General features: G+C 37.1%; 1 protein-coding gene across 2 annotated transcripts in view; it reads right to left on the minus strand.

The window, feature by feature from the left end:
• Positions 1 to 391: 391 nt before the first annotated feature.
• Positions 392 to 18,515, minus strand: part of hivep3a (HIVEP zinc finger 3a) — a 54,198-nt gene continuing 36,074 nt past the window's right edge. For both annotated transcript variants that reach the window (XM_048202008.1, XM_048202009.1), the window contains 5 exons: positions 17,575 to 17,714; positions 8,201 to 8,376; positions 6,963 to 7,064; positions 3,558 to 4,231; positions 392 to 1,553 (listed from right to left, as the gene is read on the minus strand). In XM_048202008.1, coding sequence (XP_048057965.1) covers positions 981 to 1,553; positions 3,558 to 4,231; positions 6,963 to 7,064; positions 8,201 to 8,376; positions 17,575 to 17,714 — 1,665 coding nt within the window. In that variant the 3' untranslated portion in view covers positions 392 to 980. The remainder of the gene's footprint in view (positions 1,554 to 3,557; positions 4,232 to 6,962; positions 7,065 to 8,200; positions 8,377 to 17,574; positions 17,715 to 18,515) is intronic.

Below are 18,515 nucleotides of genomic sequence, written 5' to 3' on the forward strand. Positions count from 1 at the left end.
CTTTCAATTAAATTTCATATTTGAAACCACCAATGAAATCTGACAACAACTCTATCATAAATTTTGTTTCTCGAATCATGACAAAAAACTGTATTTTTCAGGTTGGATCAAGCTAATGCGCATGCGCAGTCTTAAATGTGTCTCTTGTGCCTCATTTCGGAGGCGAGCGTCTGACTGTTTCTATAAGAACCGGAGCTTCTAACGGCTGCAGTGACGTGATGACTTTACCAATCGGCGATTGGCTCTTATTTAGAAGGCGGGACTTATTCCGCCATATTGCGCATTGCACTTTCTCCCTTTCATAATAATATGAGTGACACGTCTTGTGTTATTTTATCGTCTTTGATAAAATGCATTTGAAATTTAAAATGCGATTTAAAAAAAAAATGTTTGTAGGGCTGCACAATTTGGCAAAAATGTTGTGATTATATAAATACTATACTATTATTATTACTCTTACTATTATTATTATTATCACTTTGAAACACGCAATGCATATATTTATTTAATTAAATCACAAAATTTGCAATTTGATAATCACACTGAGCCAAATCTTGATTTTTAGTTTAATTTTGATTAACTGTGCAGCCTTAACTGCCCTCATTATCTAACTGTGAAAAGTGTAAATTACAGCATTATATTTTTATCTACTCCAATTGCATAAAAGGTTGCAAGGCTGAGCATTGTAGACTATCACAGGCATGCTTGCTGAGCAAATAATCCTGTTTTATTATTTCTCCTGCCTGCATATCAAACACTCCAGAAGGTGGTGATAAAGATATAGGTGTTGATTTGTGCCTATGCAGGCAGTCTTGTGTATTTTGGTGGCACTTTTGCCCCATGCCCCTGTTAATTTCCGACACTTCTGGACAATACCAAATGCAAAACTGAACATTCTGTCTAACATGCAGGTTTGGAATGACATATGTTACGTATACCTAAATGATGACAGAATTTTCATTTTTGGCTGAACTTTTTCTTTAACACTTATTGTCCATGGATGTTCTTGAGCTGTCTACTGGCTGAGCTTTCTTGGGACTTCGAGAATGCTTTCTGTTATTTTTTTGAGAGATACTCTTCCAGGTTGTCATGGGAACACTGGGAACCTCCCTCTTTTTTGATGCAAGCTCTGACTGAATCACTCCCCGGATTTGCTCCTTGTCTTCATCGGAGGAAGTGTTACTTTTAGAGCTCATCTCCACCGTAGGCTCAGTGAACACTATCAGCTGATTTTTACGATGAGGAATTTCAACTGTAGGACTCCTATCAGCCCCTTTCTCCTTTGTCAGCACAGTGACAGTCATCTGGGCCACACTGTGGTTCAGAGATGCACTTCGGAAGAGCATATTGGAGCGTGGCTGCACCATCTGGATCCCGCCTATAGGAATTGTGAGGGTGAGATTGGGAATCATCACCTGGGGCTGGGAGTGCAGGGGCAGGTGACTTAACACACGCTGGCCTTCCCTCGGCTGCGTGTTCCTGGAGAGACGCCCATGTGGCAGAGGCCAAGACTGTGTCATGTTGGTCCTTCTCTGAGGACTGTGTGTTTTCTCCTTGAGGGGAGCCAGAAAGACATTTTTAGTGAAATCACCAAGTGGTCTGTTGGATATTGTAGAGTGACCACTAATTCAGTCATCTTTATTCTAGGCAAAGGACGTTATTTCTAAACAGTGTGGTTAAATAATTTTTTTGCGGCTACAGTCTTGACAGCTAAAGATAGTAGATGGTAAACAGATGAGTATATATATTCATCATTTCATGGGGTAGTATCTAAGGTTTTGGCTTTAATTGTATGTAAATAACAGTGGCCTGACTTCTATTTGTAATAAAGGTGCGACACTAAAATAACACATGGTGCGCTTTTAGAATCGGGATATTTGTTTTTGGATGTTTATGTTGGATATATTTGGGTGTCTTGTTTTCAGACGAATTGCTTTTTTGTGCACTAATAAAAAAATCTTTCTATAAGTGGAGTAAAACAAACTTAGACAAAGAAAGAAGCATCTACATATTTAGCTATCAAGACTAGAAACCCACAATTTACTCACTACTGAAACAAGGATGAATGGTTGTTAAAAGAAAGCATGGCTCATTCTAAAAAACTATGCATTTTCTGAGAAAATGTAAGAATAAAATCTAATTCAAAATAGTAGTAAATACAATAATAAATTATATGTTAAATATTATAAATGGTTATATATAAATAAATAACACTCAATGAAAAAAAAAGAAACTTTGGACCAACTTAGTCCACTTTCAAATAAAATTTTCCTGATAATTTACTCACCTCCCATGTCATCCAAGATGTTCATGTCTTTCTTTCTTCGGTCGAAAAGAAATTAAGGTTTTTAATGAAAACATTCCAGGATTATTCTCCTTATAGTGGACTTCAATGGCCTCCAAACAGTTTCAGTACAATTCAGTACAGTTTCAGTGCAGCTTCAAAGGGCTTTAAATGATACCAGACAAGGAATAAGAGTTTTATCTAGCGAAACGATCGGTCATTTTAGGGAAGGGTAGGACATACAGCGTAAGCTTTTTGACGAATACGCAAACCGGAAGCACGTGCAAGGCGATCATTTGTGTTTATAAAGCATATACAATTACATTTTTTTAGAAAATGGCCGATCGTTTTGCTAGATAAGACCCTTATTCCTTGTCTGGTATCGTTTAAAGCCCTTTGAAGCTGCACTGAAACTGTAATTTTGACCTTCAACCGTTTGGAGGCAATTGAAGTCCACTATAAGGAGAATAATCCTGGAATGTTTTCATCAAAAACCTTCATTTCTTTTCGACCGAAGAAAGAAAGACATGAACATCTTGGATGACATGGGGGTGAGTAAATTATCAGGAAAAATTTATTTGAAAGTGGACTAATCCTTTAAATACTCAACTTTACATTTTGATTTAATATTAATCAAAAATATTTCCTTTACCAAACATTATTATTATTATAAAGGCCATACAGTATATCAACATATTTTCTGTAGATAAAATGTTACTTAATGTAGGTCATTTTTTTATTCATTTATTTATATTTATTTATTTGACATTTTACAAATTTCACCATAAAAGCTAAATTAGCTATGATACGAAAGTAGAATTTTCACTTAAGATAAAGCAAAATCATTTTGTTAGCCAACGTGTAATTTAGTTTACTTACTTTAAATAAAGACAGCTTTGAAAGACCTGAATGTTTATTTTGATGTCTTTTAAAATATGGAAAATTAATAAAACCCACAATATATTCTGCAGTCAGTAAAGCTAACCAGTTCTGCACATCAACACGAAAATACTATTTTTTATCTTTTTTTTTAAATTTTTTTCTGGGGACTGATATTTGCTTTTAGACAAACTGAACAAAACAGGTTTAAATGGGAAACCTTTATTTTCAATCAGACCAATATAAAAATGCACTTTAAATAAATGGCATAAATGGCAAAATAAATGGTTGTTTCACTTTTTTAATGCTGGTTTAATCCAGTAAATTTCTCTTTCAGTCTTTTATCGGTATTATGGTTACATTCTGTAAGAAAGTGCTACATAAAGACACTCACCGGTTTGGTCTTGAGGTGTAATCTGTTGGGTGAGACTTCTGTAGAATCTCTGGGTCTATCAGCTTGGTACTGAACAGTCACACTGGCCCCAACAGTCAATGCAATTGGACAACTGTGAGGCGAAGGTTGTATGGGGGACAGGGCTCTAATGGGGGACATGCGTCTCTCTGGGAAGGATGAGGCTGGGCAGTTAGAAGGAGACAAAGAGGACAGGCAGGACGATGGAGAGAGACTATGTCTCGGAGAGGGACAGCGTAGAGGGGACATGTCTCGTTGAGGAGACTGCGGTAAAGCAGGGGACATTTGCAGGCCAGGAGACAGGCTGCGGATGGGGGACGAGCATTTCCCTGTGGTGGGTTTGAGGTGTGGAAGGGTTACTATAGACTTTGTGGTCTTTGGAGAGGCAGCTTCTCCATAGTGGCTTGGTTTTCGGGGGCTCATACTGACAGGTGGTTTGGGATTTTGTTCCCAGCCAGGGTTTGAAAGGCCTGAGATGTCACAGGAGCCAGAATTATCTCTAGAGAGAGACGTACTCTTAGACGATGAAGAGGAGCATGAAGCTTGCTCGTCACCCTCATCATTATCATCAGCCTCGTCCACATCTGTCTCCTCTGCATCTGAGAACTGGTGCTCCTCCACCAGATCCATCTCAAGGAAACGTTTATCATTGTCACCTACAGCACAAGAGAGTCGCTGTATCAGCTTTCATTTGGTACGATTAATTATACAAAAATAATAACATTTAAAAAAATAACAAAAAAATTTAACCAATGAAGTAATCATACTTAACCCCATGCCACACTAATCCATGGTATATGCAATTATTTTGAAATTATCAGATTAATCCATGTATCATTTAATTTGCTTTGATCTTATTTTAAAGCTGCAGTCCGTAGGTTTTGCCTCTTTGTCGCCATCTCTGTCTGAAACCTGCAATTGCAGGTATTTGCGGAATTATTATCTTTACGTTTGTTGTGTATCGGCACGGCTCCTCAGTGTGGATGAATTTGTTTGCTGTCAGTCACCACATCGGTGTGGATACTGTACTTCGAATCACAATGACCACAATGATAAGAATTTTCACCAGAAAATGTTATCTGAACAAATAAGTGTCTACCACTTTTGTTCTGACCAACTGAATAAATCGCGCTGCCAATGCTGATTAAATCTAATGATCCCTTAGCTCGGATCAAGTCAAACCGTGCAAGTTATTATCGTAATACTTCAATACTTCAATACATTCTCAAATTGTTAATGTTAACAACATCAGCATTGCGTGACTACGTGTATTCAATGTGTATTAGCATTACATGTAGATTTCAATTTCTGTAGCCACTCCGCAGTACGAAGTCTTTTGCTTTTGACTAGGGGTGAATCTCCAGTTGTCTCTGATGATTGTCATTTGGACCTTTCTGGATTTAGAACCCGCCATCAAAATGTTAAGTTTAATTATTGCAGCTGCTGTGAGAAAAGGCTATAAATGATGCAGCATCCTCCACATGCCATATAGCCTACTAGCTGGGACTCCTTCTTTATGTAAACAGACGTGATGTAATGACGCAAAGATGAACGGCTGCATGCTCACATTTCCCGCGGAAACCCACCAGAACCATTTGAATTAGAAAACATTATTACAAGCTTAGGCCGTGTGTCCACCAAAGCGTTTTTTTCAGCTGGTAGCGTACTTTTTCAATTGTTTTCAATGGGAATGCCGCGTTTTTTAAACGCCAGGAGCGTAACGAGGCACTGAGCGTCTTTTTCACGCTTAAGCGCTGAGAGCTGGGCATTTTTTACTGGTCGCCTCGAGTTGAAGAATGTTCAACTTTGAGTAAAACGCTGCACTCATCACTGTCACTTTTTAGCCAGCCATCCAATCAGAGTGGAGGAGGGGCGGGACAAATACAACACCGACCAACTGTCACAACATTCTTGCTGTACAGCGACATCAACAAACAGAGAACGAAACAAAATGGATGAGAAATTAATATTGCTGCTCTCCGAACATACATAGCAAGTAATTCCACATTGTGTCAACATTTTTAGTCTGAAACAAATTACCTGTAAAATCAGTTATAAGTAACAGTGCCGCGGATATTCCGTATCATAGCAACAAAGCGTCTCAACGAAAAAAAACAATGCGCTGCAGAAGCGCTCTCAAGCACTCACAGATAGGCGTTTTAAGCAGAGCGCCTAGCGTTTTCAGTTGGCTAAAAACACTTTGGTGGACACACGGCCTTACCGTTGTGAATCGGGCTAAGGTAAGGAGATAGTTTTGAACACTGACTGGTTATGTACTATTTACTCAAAAATTGAATTTAAATAATTTTTAACCAAAAAACATTACGGACTGCAGCTTTAAAGGGATAGTTCACCCAAAAATGAAAATTTGATGTTTATCTGGTTACCCCCAGATGTAGGTGACTTTGTTTCTTCAGTAGAAGATAGATTTTTAGTAGTAGATTTTTAACTCCAACCGTTGCGATCTGTCATGCGTCTAAATGGGAACTCCATCTATAAGAGTCAAAAAAAAAACATGACAGACAAATCCAAATTAAACCCTGCGGCTCGTTACGACACATTGATGTACTACGACACGAAACGATCAGTTTGTGCGAGAAACTGAACAGTATTTATATCATTTTTTACCTCTAAAACACCACTATGTCCAACTGCGTTCAGCATCTGGTTAGTGAGGTCAAAAAATGCGCTCTGCTGACGGAACTGATGTCTTACGCTTTGCTTCAATGAGTGCGAGACATCACTTCCGTTGTCAGAGCGCGTTCAGACCTCACTAACCGGATGTGGAGGGCAGTTGGACATAGAAGTGTTTTAGAGGTTAAAAAATGATATAAATACTGTTCGGTTTCTCACACAAACTGATCGTTTCGTGTCTTAGGACATCAATGTGTCGTCACAAGCCGCAGGGTTTAATCTGCATTTGTCTGTCGTGTTTTTTTGACTCTATAGATGGAGTTCCCATTTACACGCATTATTCGGCTGACAGACCGTGATGGTTGTAGTTAAAAATCATCATTTGTGTTCTACTGAAGAAACAAAGTCACCTACATCTTGGATGCCCTGGGGGTAAGCAGATAAACATCAAATTTTCATTTTTGGGTGAACTATCCCTTTAAGTCAAATTGACAGTCAAAGTTTTAATGTTTTCAGCAAACAGAACTATAAAAAGAAGTTAATGAGTAACTGATATTTCAGACAGAACATGTCTGAAATTAAATAAAGTATACATATGTACACGGCTGCTGAAAATTCAGCTTTGCCATAACAGAAATAAATTACATTTTAATACATATAAAAATAGAAAAGTTATTTTATATTGTATGAAATTTACTGTTTTACTGTAATTGTGATAAAATAGGCTAAACGTAGCCTTGTTTTGTTTCTCACCTCCCTCATCTGTCTCAAGCTCACAATGAACTGGTCCTGGAGCAGTTCCCTCTGGACACCTCTTCCCATGAGCCTTTGACTTCATATGTTTGGTTAAATTCCCTGAGGAAAGCAGTATTAGAGCTTCAACATGGGAACGAAAAAGAAAAGAAACTTATTTATATCAAGTGTGTCCTGTGAGAGTACAGGTGTAGACTTAGTTAACCATGTCCAAATAAACAACCTCTGATGTCATCAAACTAGTGATATAATAACATCTATTGTAAACCTCTATTTTTGTTGTGTTGACAATATTTCTAAGACAGGACAGGGCACATAATGATGTTCTTGTCCTTATAGTAAATTTGTTTAAATTTGCTTCTTGCTACTGCCAGTCAGGGGCAGGTGGAGTTAGGGAGAGTGACAATCTTATTCTACAGTACATTTTATTTGACCAAACATTTGCATTTGCCCTTGAGCAGGAAATGATGCCATCTATATTTTTGATAAATTTTCCTGAAAGTGAAAGACTCCATACAGATCATCCATTGTGAAGGCCTCATCGACACGACAGCCAGTAGCACAGTTCCTCAACAAACCATCCATACCGGTGTGATTAATGGATGGAACTGAAATAAATACTTTGATTGTTGCGATCCTATCAGACTTATGATAGCAACCTGATTCGTAACAAAGCACTGTTCGCCAGAGGAGAACTGGCCCCCCGACTAAGCCTGGTTTCTCCTAAGGTTTTTTTCTCCATTTTAACACCTATTTGCCCTTGTTTGCCACCTGATGTCACCTGTTGGAGTTTGGGTTCCTTGCCGCTGTCGCCTTTGGCTTACTTAGTTGGGGACACTTGACATTTGACTTGACATTTGATATTCAACAGTATTCTTGACATTTATTCAACAGTGCTTTGATCTGCCTGCATTGACACTATTCTTGAAGAGCTGCTGTGCAGCAAAAATTATGTACCAGTTATCAATGTAAAGCTGCTTTGACACAATCTGCACTGTAAAAAGCGCTATATAAATAAAGGTGACTTGACTCGACTGTAAATTTGAAATGTGTACATCTACTTAAAGTTAATTATGTCTTTTAGGTGTACACTAGCATATACAGTAAATGGGCTCAAAGTTAACATTAATATTATTATTAAATGTATTTTTAATTTTATTAATAATATTAATAAAATATAATATGGACAGACATGAACTTAAAGCCACAATTCTCGATTCATCAGTTGTGGAGCATACCTTTGGTTTTGAAGGCAAAGTTACAGTGCTGGCAGACATAAGGTCGAGCATCCGTGTGTAGTCGTATGTGTTTGCGTAGCATGCTGGGTTTCTTGCAGCGTATTCCACACTCTTCACATACATATCGTCCCCTCCCCCGGCCACGTACATACACGTATTCCTCACTTGACCTGTAGCTGGAAAACACAACATAAAAGCTGAAAGAATATATTGTGTGATCCTTCACTGGGCTTTTCCCATGATCAGGAGTCAACAAATTGACACTTATAAGATGAACTACTAAAGGGAAAGACTATAGATAACCCAAAAAGGTCTTTCTTTCTTTTCTTTTCCCCCCCTTTTTTTTTTTTTTTTGTGGAACAGATGAAAAATATTGGAAAGAAATACTGCAGAATGTCGAGAGTGCTCTTTACCATAATGGGGACTGTGACTTTCAAACTAAAGGCTCTCTGTCTGAAACAGAGTGTTTTTTCATTCATAGTGAAGTTGAAAGTGCTCGCTCTTCTCCGAGTGCTCCGCGCCAGTTTTTTGACCCGAGGGAGGGGTTCTAGCAGACCAATCACAGCGCTTGCGGTCCGTGTAGAATTGACGCGTTGTTACATTTTTGAAGAGGTGCACGTCAGGCTACGTCGTAGGCTACGCGTGCTACGCACAGCCTACGCCGTTGCTACGGCGTACACTCGACGCAGAAGTATAAATCAGCCTTAAAGGTAACAAAACAAGCACCAGAGAAATATCATTAAAAAAGTAGTTATGAGCCAAAAGTAAAACACATATTTTGAATTACATGCATGTTTAGAATAACTGAAGTTAAAAAAATTAAATAAAATCAAAAAAAAGTTTTTGCATCACATAACCTGTATGGACTAATTTTGACATTTCTTGGAGCTTGATAGTTCTCATTACCAAAAAAAAAAAAAACTCTCTGGAACCCTTCTGAACCCTTGTGAAAAAGTACTTCAAATTTATTATGGAAATAAAATATTGTAAAATACTATACATAAGTATGAACTGAATGTAATGTTTTCTGGCACTTAATTGCATGTTAATTGTAATTAAATGGAAATGTATTATAATTTAAACTTATATGTAGTTAGCCAGATTCTAGAGAGCTTTTAAGTAGGACTTAAGTACATGTTTATTTGCAATTTCATAACTAATTCTATTGTTTTTGAAATATGGTTAAAAGGTTGTGCTGACTGTATTGTAATAATGAAGACGCAATTTTGTACAATATATATAAAGTAATATATACAATATAACAACTTTAAGTTTAATATTGAATAATATGGTACAGTTAAAATTACAATCAAGTAATGTACAGGTGCTTTAGTATTTTAGTCAACACATCAAAATAAGTGTACTTCTTTAAAGCACGACAAAAGATTAACAAAATGATTGAAAATGCCCTTTAAAGTGAAACATTTAAATTTACATGATTAAAAAGCACACTTTTAAGTGTGTTAAATACATAAGTGGGTTAAGAAACTTGTGTTAAGTCATGAAAGAGCACTTAAGTAGTCATGAAAGAGCACTTATGTAATTATATATATGAAGACTTCAGATGCAAAAGCCTCTAAGTGCCATATGAAATTTTCTTATATAAGCTTGTATGTTTATGTTCAGTTATTTCACTTTAATGGCAATGAAAAGGAATTATTAATTGCCATAAAAAAAAAAAAAAAAAAAAAAAAAATATATATATATATATATATATATATATATATATATATATATAGTTGCACATTATTTTACTAAGTGCATTTCTTTTTCACAAGGGAATACATCTCATTTGGGTTTGGAGAAACATGTGGATGATTAAATAAAGACAAAATTATCAGTGTATGCCTGAACAAACCCTTTAGCTGGCTGAAATGCATCTAACGAAAAGGTGTATCATATCAGACTAGCAATATTTTTAATAAGTTAAACAAACAGAATGGAACAAAAAAGCAGCACATGTAGGTTGACATTGACACTGCAAGATCTCAACATCACCTTTAGGTAAATTAAAGCAAAGCCTCTGGGCTGGAATAAGCACATAAAGAGGCCTATACATTGATCTCACAGGTCTGTGTGGGAGATCTGATTTTCAATCTATAGCACCTGCATGGTATGCTTTTAAAGGTGCTCTTAAACAACTTGGTATGCTTGGCACAGACCCTCTTTCAGACACCACGCGTGCATATATATCCATACACACCCACTCCGCCTACCCACAGACACACACACGCGGGTAGTCTGGGTGGGTATCCACCCTGTTTGTGTCCAGAAAGTCCCAAAACGGGGCCTCCACTTGACCTCAAACAGAGCACCATTTATAATGTCAAGAACTAGGGCCCCCCTCCCTTCCGACCCCCTTCACCACCACCCCCGGCTCAAACATGGGGATCTTGCAATGCCGCTCTGTGCCCAGAGCCCGGGCTTCTGTGCCAATGCAAACAGCTGAGAGGGGGGGAACCCTGGACCCAACCAGCAGCTCATAACCAATAACATGAGTACAAATCGAGAACTGTGTGCCAGCTTTCTTAAAAATAACAGCCATAACAGAGTTCAATTTTGGGGAGAATAGTTTTTTTAGATTTAGGCCGTGCACCTATTTAATTTGTGGATGTGATGCGATACGTTTCCAAAGTAACACACTACTGTTCACCACACAGTAAAGACGGAATTAATATGATCCAATAACAAATGTCATATTACCAGAATCCCAAAATTTAAAATTAGAGTCCAAAAGGCACATTATACAATTAGGATTTCAATTTTCTGAAGAAAATATGTGACCCTGGACCACAAAACCAGTCATAATATATTTGTAGCAATAGCCAACAAAACATTGTATGGGTCAAAATTATCGATTTTTCTTTTATGCCAAAAAAAATTAGGATATTAAGTAAATGTATCAAAAACGTATTTTTGTGAGTGGATATGCATTGCTAAGGACTTCATTTGGACAACTTTAAAGGTGATTTTCTGAATATTTTGATTTTTTTTTGCACCCTCAGATTCCAGATATTCAAATATTTATATTTATATACCTATCCTAACAAACCACACACCAATGGAAAGCTTATTTATTCAGCTTTCAGATGATGTATAAATCTCAATTTAAAAAAAAATTGACTATGATTGGTTTTGTGGTCCAGGGTCACATATGAGTGATGCTTGGGCATGCAAAAATTGCATTTCTGAGCGGTTTTTAACATGTTGCTACATAAGCTATGTTTCAAATCAACTATTTTTGGGATATTTTAACTGCTGGATGGAAATGCCAAGCTGAGCATAAATTCTAAAAATGCGCATAAAAAACGTATGTGCTCGTTTGAGTCAGATAAGTTTTTTATCCGATAAGAAAACATGAGCATAAACTAAGATGGAAACACATTTGCCTAATAAATTCCTCGATGCTCTGAATAATTACCTCCCAAAACTTACATGACTATGATCCCAAACAGCAGGCATTCACCTCTGAAAGCAAGTGCGTTTATTGCTTTTGGTCTACACGCTCTATGACACAAGTAATTCATTATATATTAACATTATTATATACAATACAGTGGCTTCTCCTACTTTTCTTAGTGATATTTAGTGCCAGTTTATCAGAAATAGACGATTTTGTTGTCTTCGACTCACTGGATGGAAATGCTGCTTTAATTGCAAATGTTTTAAGCAATTCCAATTTTGAGCATAAATTCACAACTTTAGAGGGAAACACTCTGGTTGGTTCCTAAAACATTGCAAGGAGGTTGCTCAAGCAGCCAACCCTCAAGTCTTAGGCCATTTTTACACTTAAGATGCCTTTTCAATGATCCACAAGTGGTCAGTTGAGACGTTTACACATGGTCTTAAAGGTGCTAAAGAGAATGTTTTGTTTTATACATTTTTGCAATATTACTTGAAACTGTCTTTACTAACTGATAAAAGACTATTTATTAGGTGCACTGAAAGTAATAATATTAATATACATAATCTGTGCACGAGGTAGGGCCTTAAAAACATCAGCTAACCGCGTAAACGATTGGCCCTCTGGCTTGTCAATCACTGCCGTAACGTTCCTTGTGAGAGACGAGCGCGGCTGTGCTCTCCAGTAACTTTCCACACTCCACAGGCACCGCATGCAATGTTTTTTGTCAGGAGACAGGAATAACAACTGCAGATTATGAGTTACCTGCAGTGAGTCCGACATAATGAATCCAAAAAACACGACACAGCGAATGCCGGTGGTAAACACTCGTGTTCCAATACTCGTGCACGAGTTTTGGGAGGAGTTCCTTTGAAAACTCAGTAACAGTCTTTGGATTCTCAGTCGACGAAAAAATCCTCTCTATCACCTTTAACATGCGTTTCTAAATCTTTTGTGACCACTTGTGTTCAGACTTTGTCTAGACCCTCCCTTCTTATTCCCTTCTACATCACTTTTGTGGGAGCGCAGTATAAAGCCATTACGCTGCCATTTAAGCAGTGTAAATGAAGCCATTATGCTGCTTGCAAGCAAGCGGAAAGGAAGCAAATGGAAAGCATGGAATCAATTGTTTTGGTGCACTTTCTCAAAACATGTCCTATAACGGTCACATGTTAGGTCAGTGGGCAGTGAGTAGGCAGTTGTTTTGTGGCTGTTCAAACGCATTTAACCACACAAGCATCTACACTCCTAAAACAATCCGGTCTAATACGTTTTTTACTACCTCTATCTCTGGAAGTGGTACTAAACATGCACTAAACATTTTAGACCCTGTTTATATCTGTATTTAACTTTCAAATATATGTTTTTTTTTTTGCTGCCAGATCTAAGAAAATTCATGGTTTTATTTATAAATTAGATTTTTCAGTCTCATGTATGTCTGTTGCATGGTGTGGGATGAGTTATGCACTAAAGTTTAACAACTAAACCTAAGTATGAGCAATAGTAATAGTGACAACTAATTATTGAGAGGTTAGAAATGGCATCAATCATGTCACATAAACTCATATGTGAAAATTCATGACATATGCATTAAGCAAGGACGAATTGTGCAGAAACCACATAATTACCCTCACCTGAAATGCTGACTCAATCCATTTTTCAAACTTTCACGCAAAATCACTCCCCTCATACATCAACTAAAACCTCAGAGCTTCCATTTTAAGATGCACAAACCACCTTAACCACCCTTCAGTCTTTTCATTCTGAAGAGACAGAAATTTCTCCTAAACTCTGTTTCAGAGCTCCCCAAAGACCATACTTGAATGGTGAAACTGCACAGCCAAATTATGAGTCAATTTCATGGCTGCTGTGAAGAGTATGCTGTGTGTTAAAAGTGCTATCATTCTTCAGAAGCGCCACAGATGGTTGTTTCTAGGAAGACTTGTGTCTGTAAACTGAAGTCACGACAGACTAAGTTACAGACTACATGACCTTGAAGAATTACATTTTCTCCTTGTAGTAGTGTGTCTGACTTCATTTGTAGTTAACATAGGGCTTGAAGACTGATTCATAGTTTTAATTCATAACTCAAGATTTTTCAAATTACTATATAAACCTCCCTCTTTCATTAAAAATAACCACTCACTCTAATGAATGTCTCTTAGATCCCAATAGATGGCCGAGTTGGCAAGTGTTTGTGTGAGGGGGTTAAGAGACACATGCAACTCTAGTTTAAATGGGTACAAAGACATGTTTAATGGTCATAACCAGACACTAGACATGCGTTCGCCTCTATGCATACGTTAAAGGGTTAGTTCACCCAAAAATGAAAATTCTGTCATTTATGACTCGCTCTCATGTCGTTCCACACCCGTAAGACTTTTGTTCATCTTCAGAACACAAATTAAGATATTTTTGATAAAATTCGATGGCTCAGTGAGGCCTGCATTGACAGCAAGTTAATTTACACTTTCAATGCCCAGAAAGCTACTAAAGACATATTTAAAACAGTTCATGTGAGTACAGTGGTTCAACGTTAATGTTATGAAGTGACGAGAATATGTTTTGTGCACCAAAAAAACCAAAATAACGACTTTATTCAACAATATCTAGTGATGGGCGATTTCAAAACACTGCTTCATGAAGCTTCGAAGCTTTACAAATCTTATGTTACGAATCAGTGGTTCGGAGCGTGTGTCGAACTGTCAAAGTCACGTGAACCACTGAAATTCTGAAACCCTTATGACGTAACAAAGCCTCATTTACTGAAATCACATGACTTTCACACTCCAAACCACTGATTCGAAACAAAAGATTCGTAAAGCTTCGAAGCTTCATGAAGCAGTGTTTTGAAATCGCCCATCACTAGATATTGTTGGTTAAAGTTGTTGTTTTGTCTTTTTGGCACACAAAAAGTATTCTTATCACTTCATAACATTAAGGTTGAATCACTGTAGTCACATGAACTGTTTTAAATACAGGGTGCGATTTGTAGGGGGGGATGGGGGGGATTTCCCCCCTTCTGGTCTATGTATCCCTGCCTCTGCTGAATTATTTTTATTGTGATGCTACACCACAAACCACAAACAGAGCATTTTTTTTTAAAACATCGCCAAGTAAAAAGCTGCGTTTATATAGAACTGTCTCTTTATGACCACAACAAACGGGACACTTTTCAGACGCTCATTCCGACTTCGCCTCAGCACCAGGCGCAAGTCAAATGAGCGCGGAAAAGGTGCACGACGAGGGAGCTTCAGTTGAACAACAGTGAACTACGGTCAGATGAGATGTTGTCAGGCTATGTCGGTAAAACTAACATGACTGTCCAATCAGCCGTAATACTGTGCTCATGGCACACACTCAAGAATTGCATGTGCAAATGCGCCGGCGCGCACTTCATAATTACTTTATTATAGCTTGAATAAAGCGCGAGCAATGACCGTCGTTGTTCTGTTGTAAGTTGAAAAGTCATGAAATTACCAAACATGCGATTAAAGCTGCCTCAAAACTGTGCATGCATGTATTTGTTGACATGGTTTTAAAGCTATTGTTGGCCTTAAAACATATTAAAAATGCACATATGTACACTAAGGAAATCAAAATTTTCTTGGGGGAGCATGCCCCTGTACCCCCCTAGCAAACAACATTTTCTAACTCGGTAATTATGAAACCCTGCGTACGGCCCGACTTCTATTCTATCAATAGTATGTATTTCTACAAAAGATTTCTATTAAAAGTTTGTATGTGTATGCACTGTCATCAAAATATAAATGGGACTAAACACGATTGAATGTAGAGGGTTGTGTCTCATTATTCTATTAATAACTACCAATGATTTTGTATTTCTATCAGAAATTAAGAATTATTAGTGTCATTTGTAGTGTTGCAAATATCTAAACTATCTAATACTTAAAATCTTAAGGTTAAATCAGATTTTTTTTTGGTTTTGTTTTTGTAAAAGTGTTTTTACTGTAACAGCTGCCAAAAATAGTATATAGCTCCACTGTGGTTTTTAACAAATTTTAAAAACAAAAACAAAAAAACTTTTCAAAACATCCCCCCCTCTGTTTTTTTCCACAAATCGCACCCTCTTTAGTAACTTTCTGGGCGTTTGGAAGTGTAAATTAACTTGCTGTCAATGGAGGCCTCACTGAGCCACCGGATTTTATCAAAAATATCTTAATTTGTGTTCCGAAGACGAACAAAGGTCTTACAGGTGTGGAACGACATGAGGATGAGTAATTAATGACAGAATTTTCATTTTTGAGTGAACTAACCCTTTAAGCGCTCGAATTAAAATGGGCTTTGGGCTTTATACTAGTGGTTTTCAACTGGTTGGTCGATACCCAAAAATTGGTCACAGGTCTGTTTTGACAGGATTGAGAAATGCAAAATGCAAATAATAAAAAATAACTACTATATAATTACTATGCGCATAGTAAAAGAGAAAATAAATAGGCTTATTAATTGGTTGGAAAAAAAAAAAAAAAACACTATACATATCTTTTGTTGAATCCAATCAAACTGTGCCCAAATTATACATTAAATATGGGTTCAATTGCAACAAGGCTTAAAATGATTAAAGTGCCAGCCATACTTTACCTTCCCTTGTCTTTCATTCATAAGTATGCTAACATGGGAGACTCTATACACAACCTAATGCATTTTGGGTGAACTCTGACCTGCAAATGCATATGATATGACCAAAATTTATGACATAAATTACCTCTTCAGCTGTTCATGTTAACAATTGTGCATTTTCTTGGGCCTATGCAGTTTTCAATAAATATATTTTTTACTTATATACATCAAACAATTTTGGTACTGTGTTTGGTTGCCACTTATAATTTGGATAATTTGGGTATTAAAGCAAATCCAGCTGAAAACCACTTCCTTAAATCTCCTAGATGTTGGTTTTTCATTCATCTGAAAACACCTCAAAATGTGAGTCTACTGCCTCTTGGCCATCTCCATATGCCTTCAGCTCAATGACCAAAATCATTGATGCAGTATGGTGTAAATGGGACTCTGTGGGGTTCCACAGGAAGTGACCGCCAGGCTAGGTAGTTTCCTGGCTCGGGCTGTGTAACAGACGGTCCGTGTTGGCTCTGACAGCCAACCGATCTCCTGCAGCGGGGCAAGAACAACACTGCTCAAAATACTGACAAACTAGTGACAGAAAGCCACCACACATAGAGTATGAGCCGGGTGCACAGTGCAGGAACTACAAAGATTCTAGCTTTCAGATGGGAGTGGAGAAGAGGACATTCATAGCTGTTGTATCTATGTCAGTATTAAAAACTGTATTTGCATTTTAAAAAAGAAAACAGAGCTTGCAAGGCAGCAAAATAAATGTTATATGTTATTTTTGGTTCTAAATGAAATGGTATACCAGAGCCGCCCTTGATGTTTTCACGATGCTCACACACATCTGGTTTTCTTACAGCCGTGTACAAGAATCAACACCTAACATGACAACATCTTTGGAGTGTAAAGACAGATATAGATGGCAAAATAAATGCAAGACAGAAAATGCCAAACAGAAATGTAAGAAAAAAAGACAGATTACATTCAGTATGCAAATAAATGCAAAATAGAAGATGAATCACAAATAAGTGTGCAAATATTACCATGACATTATCACTCTGGGTTTAATTTTGAATAGCCAAATGCTAATGAGGTAAATCATTTTTTATTAACTTTTTACATTTTACAAGTATAATGCTTACAAAAGTAAAATATACAGCACATAGACAGTACACCTAAGAATAAAAGTATCTGCATAACAAAGTTAAATGAAGGTTTAAGCTGAATTGCTTGCAGAAAATTACGAAGCAACCAAAAATCTATTTCTATACAGCGCTGCCTTGCAAACAATGTAACAAAGATATACTGCAAATATACATTCATTACACTTTTGCACTTTCTTTTTGTTGCATTTGTACAAGAGTTATGTATAATAATGACTTACCCTCCCTCACAAATCTGTACCCGTGAGCTGTACTTGGAGGTAGATAGTTGATCCTCCTTCTCCTCCTCTGTTTTCTTTTCTACCTCTGTCAACTCAGCTTGCTGGGCTTCTTTCTGTTCTGTGGGATGAGTGGCATGTACCTACACTCGAGAGAGACACGGGCAAGTTCACCAACCCTATTCCGGGTGCCCAGGGAGACAGAGATGGGGGGGAAGTCTCGTTCAACATTTTAAGTTTATTTTTTATAAATAAAATTTACAAGTTTACTTTAATGTTGTCTTGTGAAGATTAAGTTTAATTACTTAAAAAAAGTGTGGGGACTGTGAAGCTAATTGTGAGATTTGTAAGTCACTTACCTTTTGTATTACTTAAACCTTCATATGCCTTTTAAAATATTGAGCAAAAAACATAATCCCCCATTTTAATAATATCAATGTCAGCTAGCATATCAGTTATTATCCCTACTGAAAAATTCAGCTTAAAGTGGTCAAGCTGTTTTAGGAACATGGTAGCTGGTTAACCAACTAATGACCAGCTTGGAGCAGCTAGAAACCAGCTACTATGTTCCAAAACACAGCTACAAGCTTACAGTTTTTTTCAACTGCTTACACACAAAATCCTTACTTGTCACACAATTTCTGAAACCTGACACTCAAACACCAGAACCACATCATACCAAATCTGCAAAACCATACACTAATTCTTGGCCTTCGACTCAGTTTTCAATTTCATAAAACACCTTTTGCAAAACACAACACACAATTGTCTATATAACACATAAAATCTAACATGAAGTATCTAAAAGGAAGTATATTGATTTCCTTTTTTAAACACAATATTTGTTTCTGTCCAACTACACATGGTTGATGTATTTCTTTTCTTTCGTACTGTGTAATACTGTATTCACAACCACAAATGCTTACAGTAAAAATAAATAGTAT

The sequence above is a fragment of the Megalobrama amblycephala genome, linkage group LG9, assembly GCF_018812025.1.
Source record: "Megalobrama amblycephala isolate DHTTF-2021 linkage group LG9, ASM1881202v1, whole genome shotgun sequence".
Taxonomy (NCBI): Eukaryota; Metazoa; Chordata; class Actinopteri; order Cypriniformes; family Xenocyprididae; genus Megalobrama; species Megalobrama amblycephala.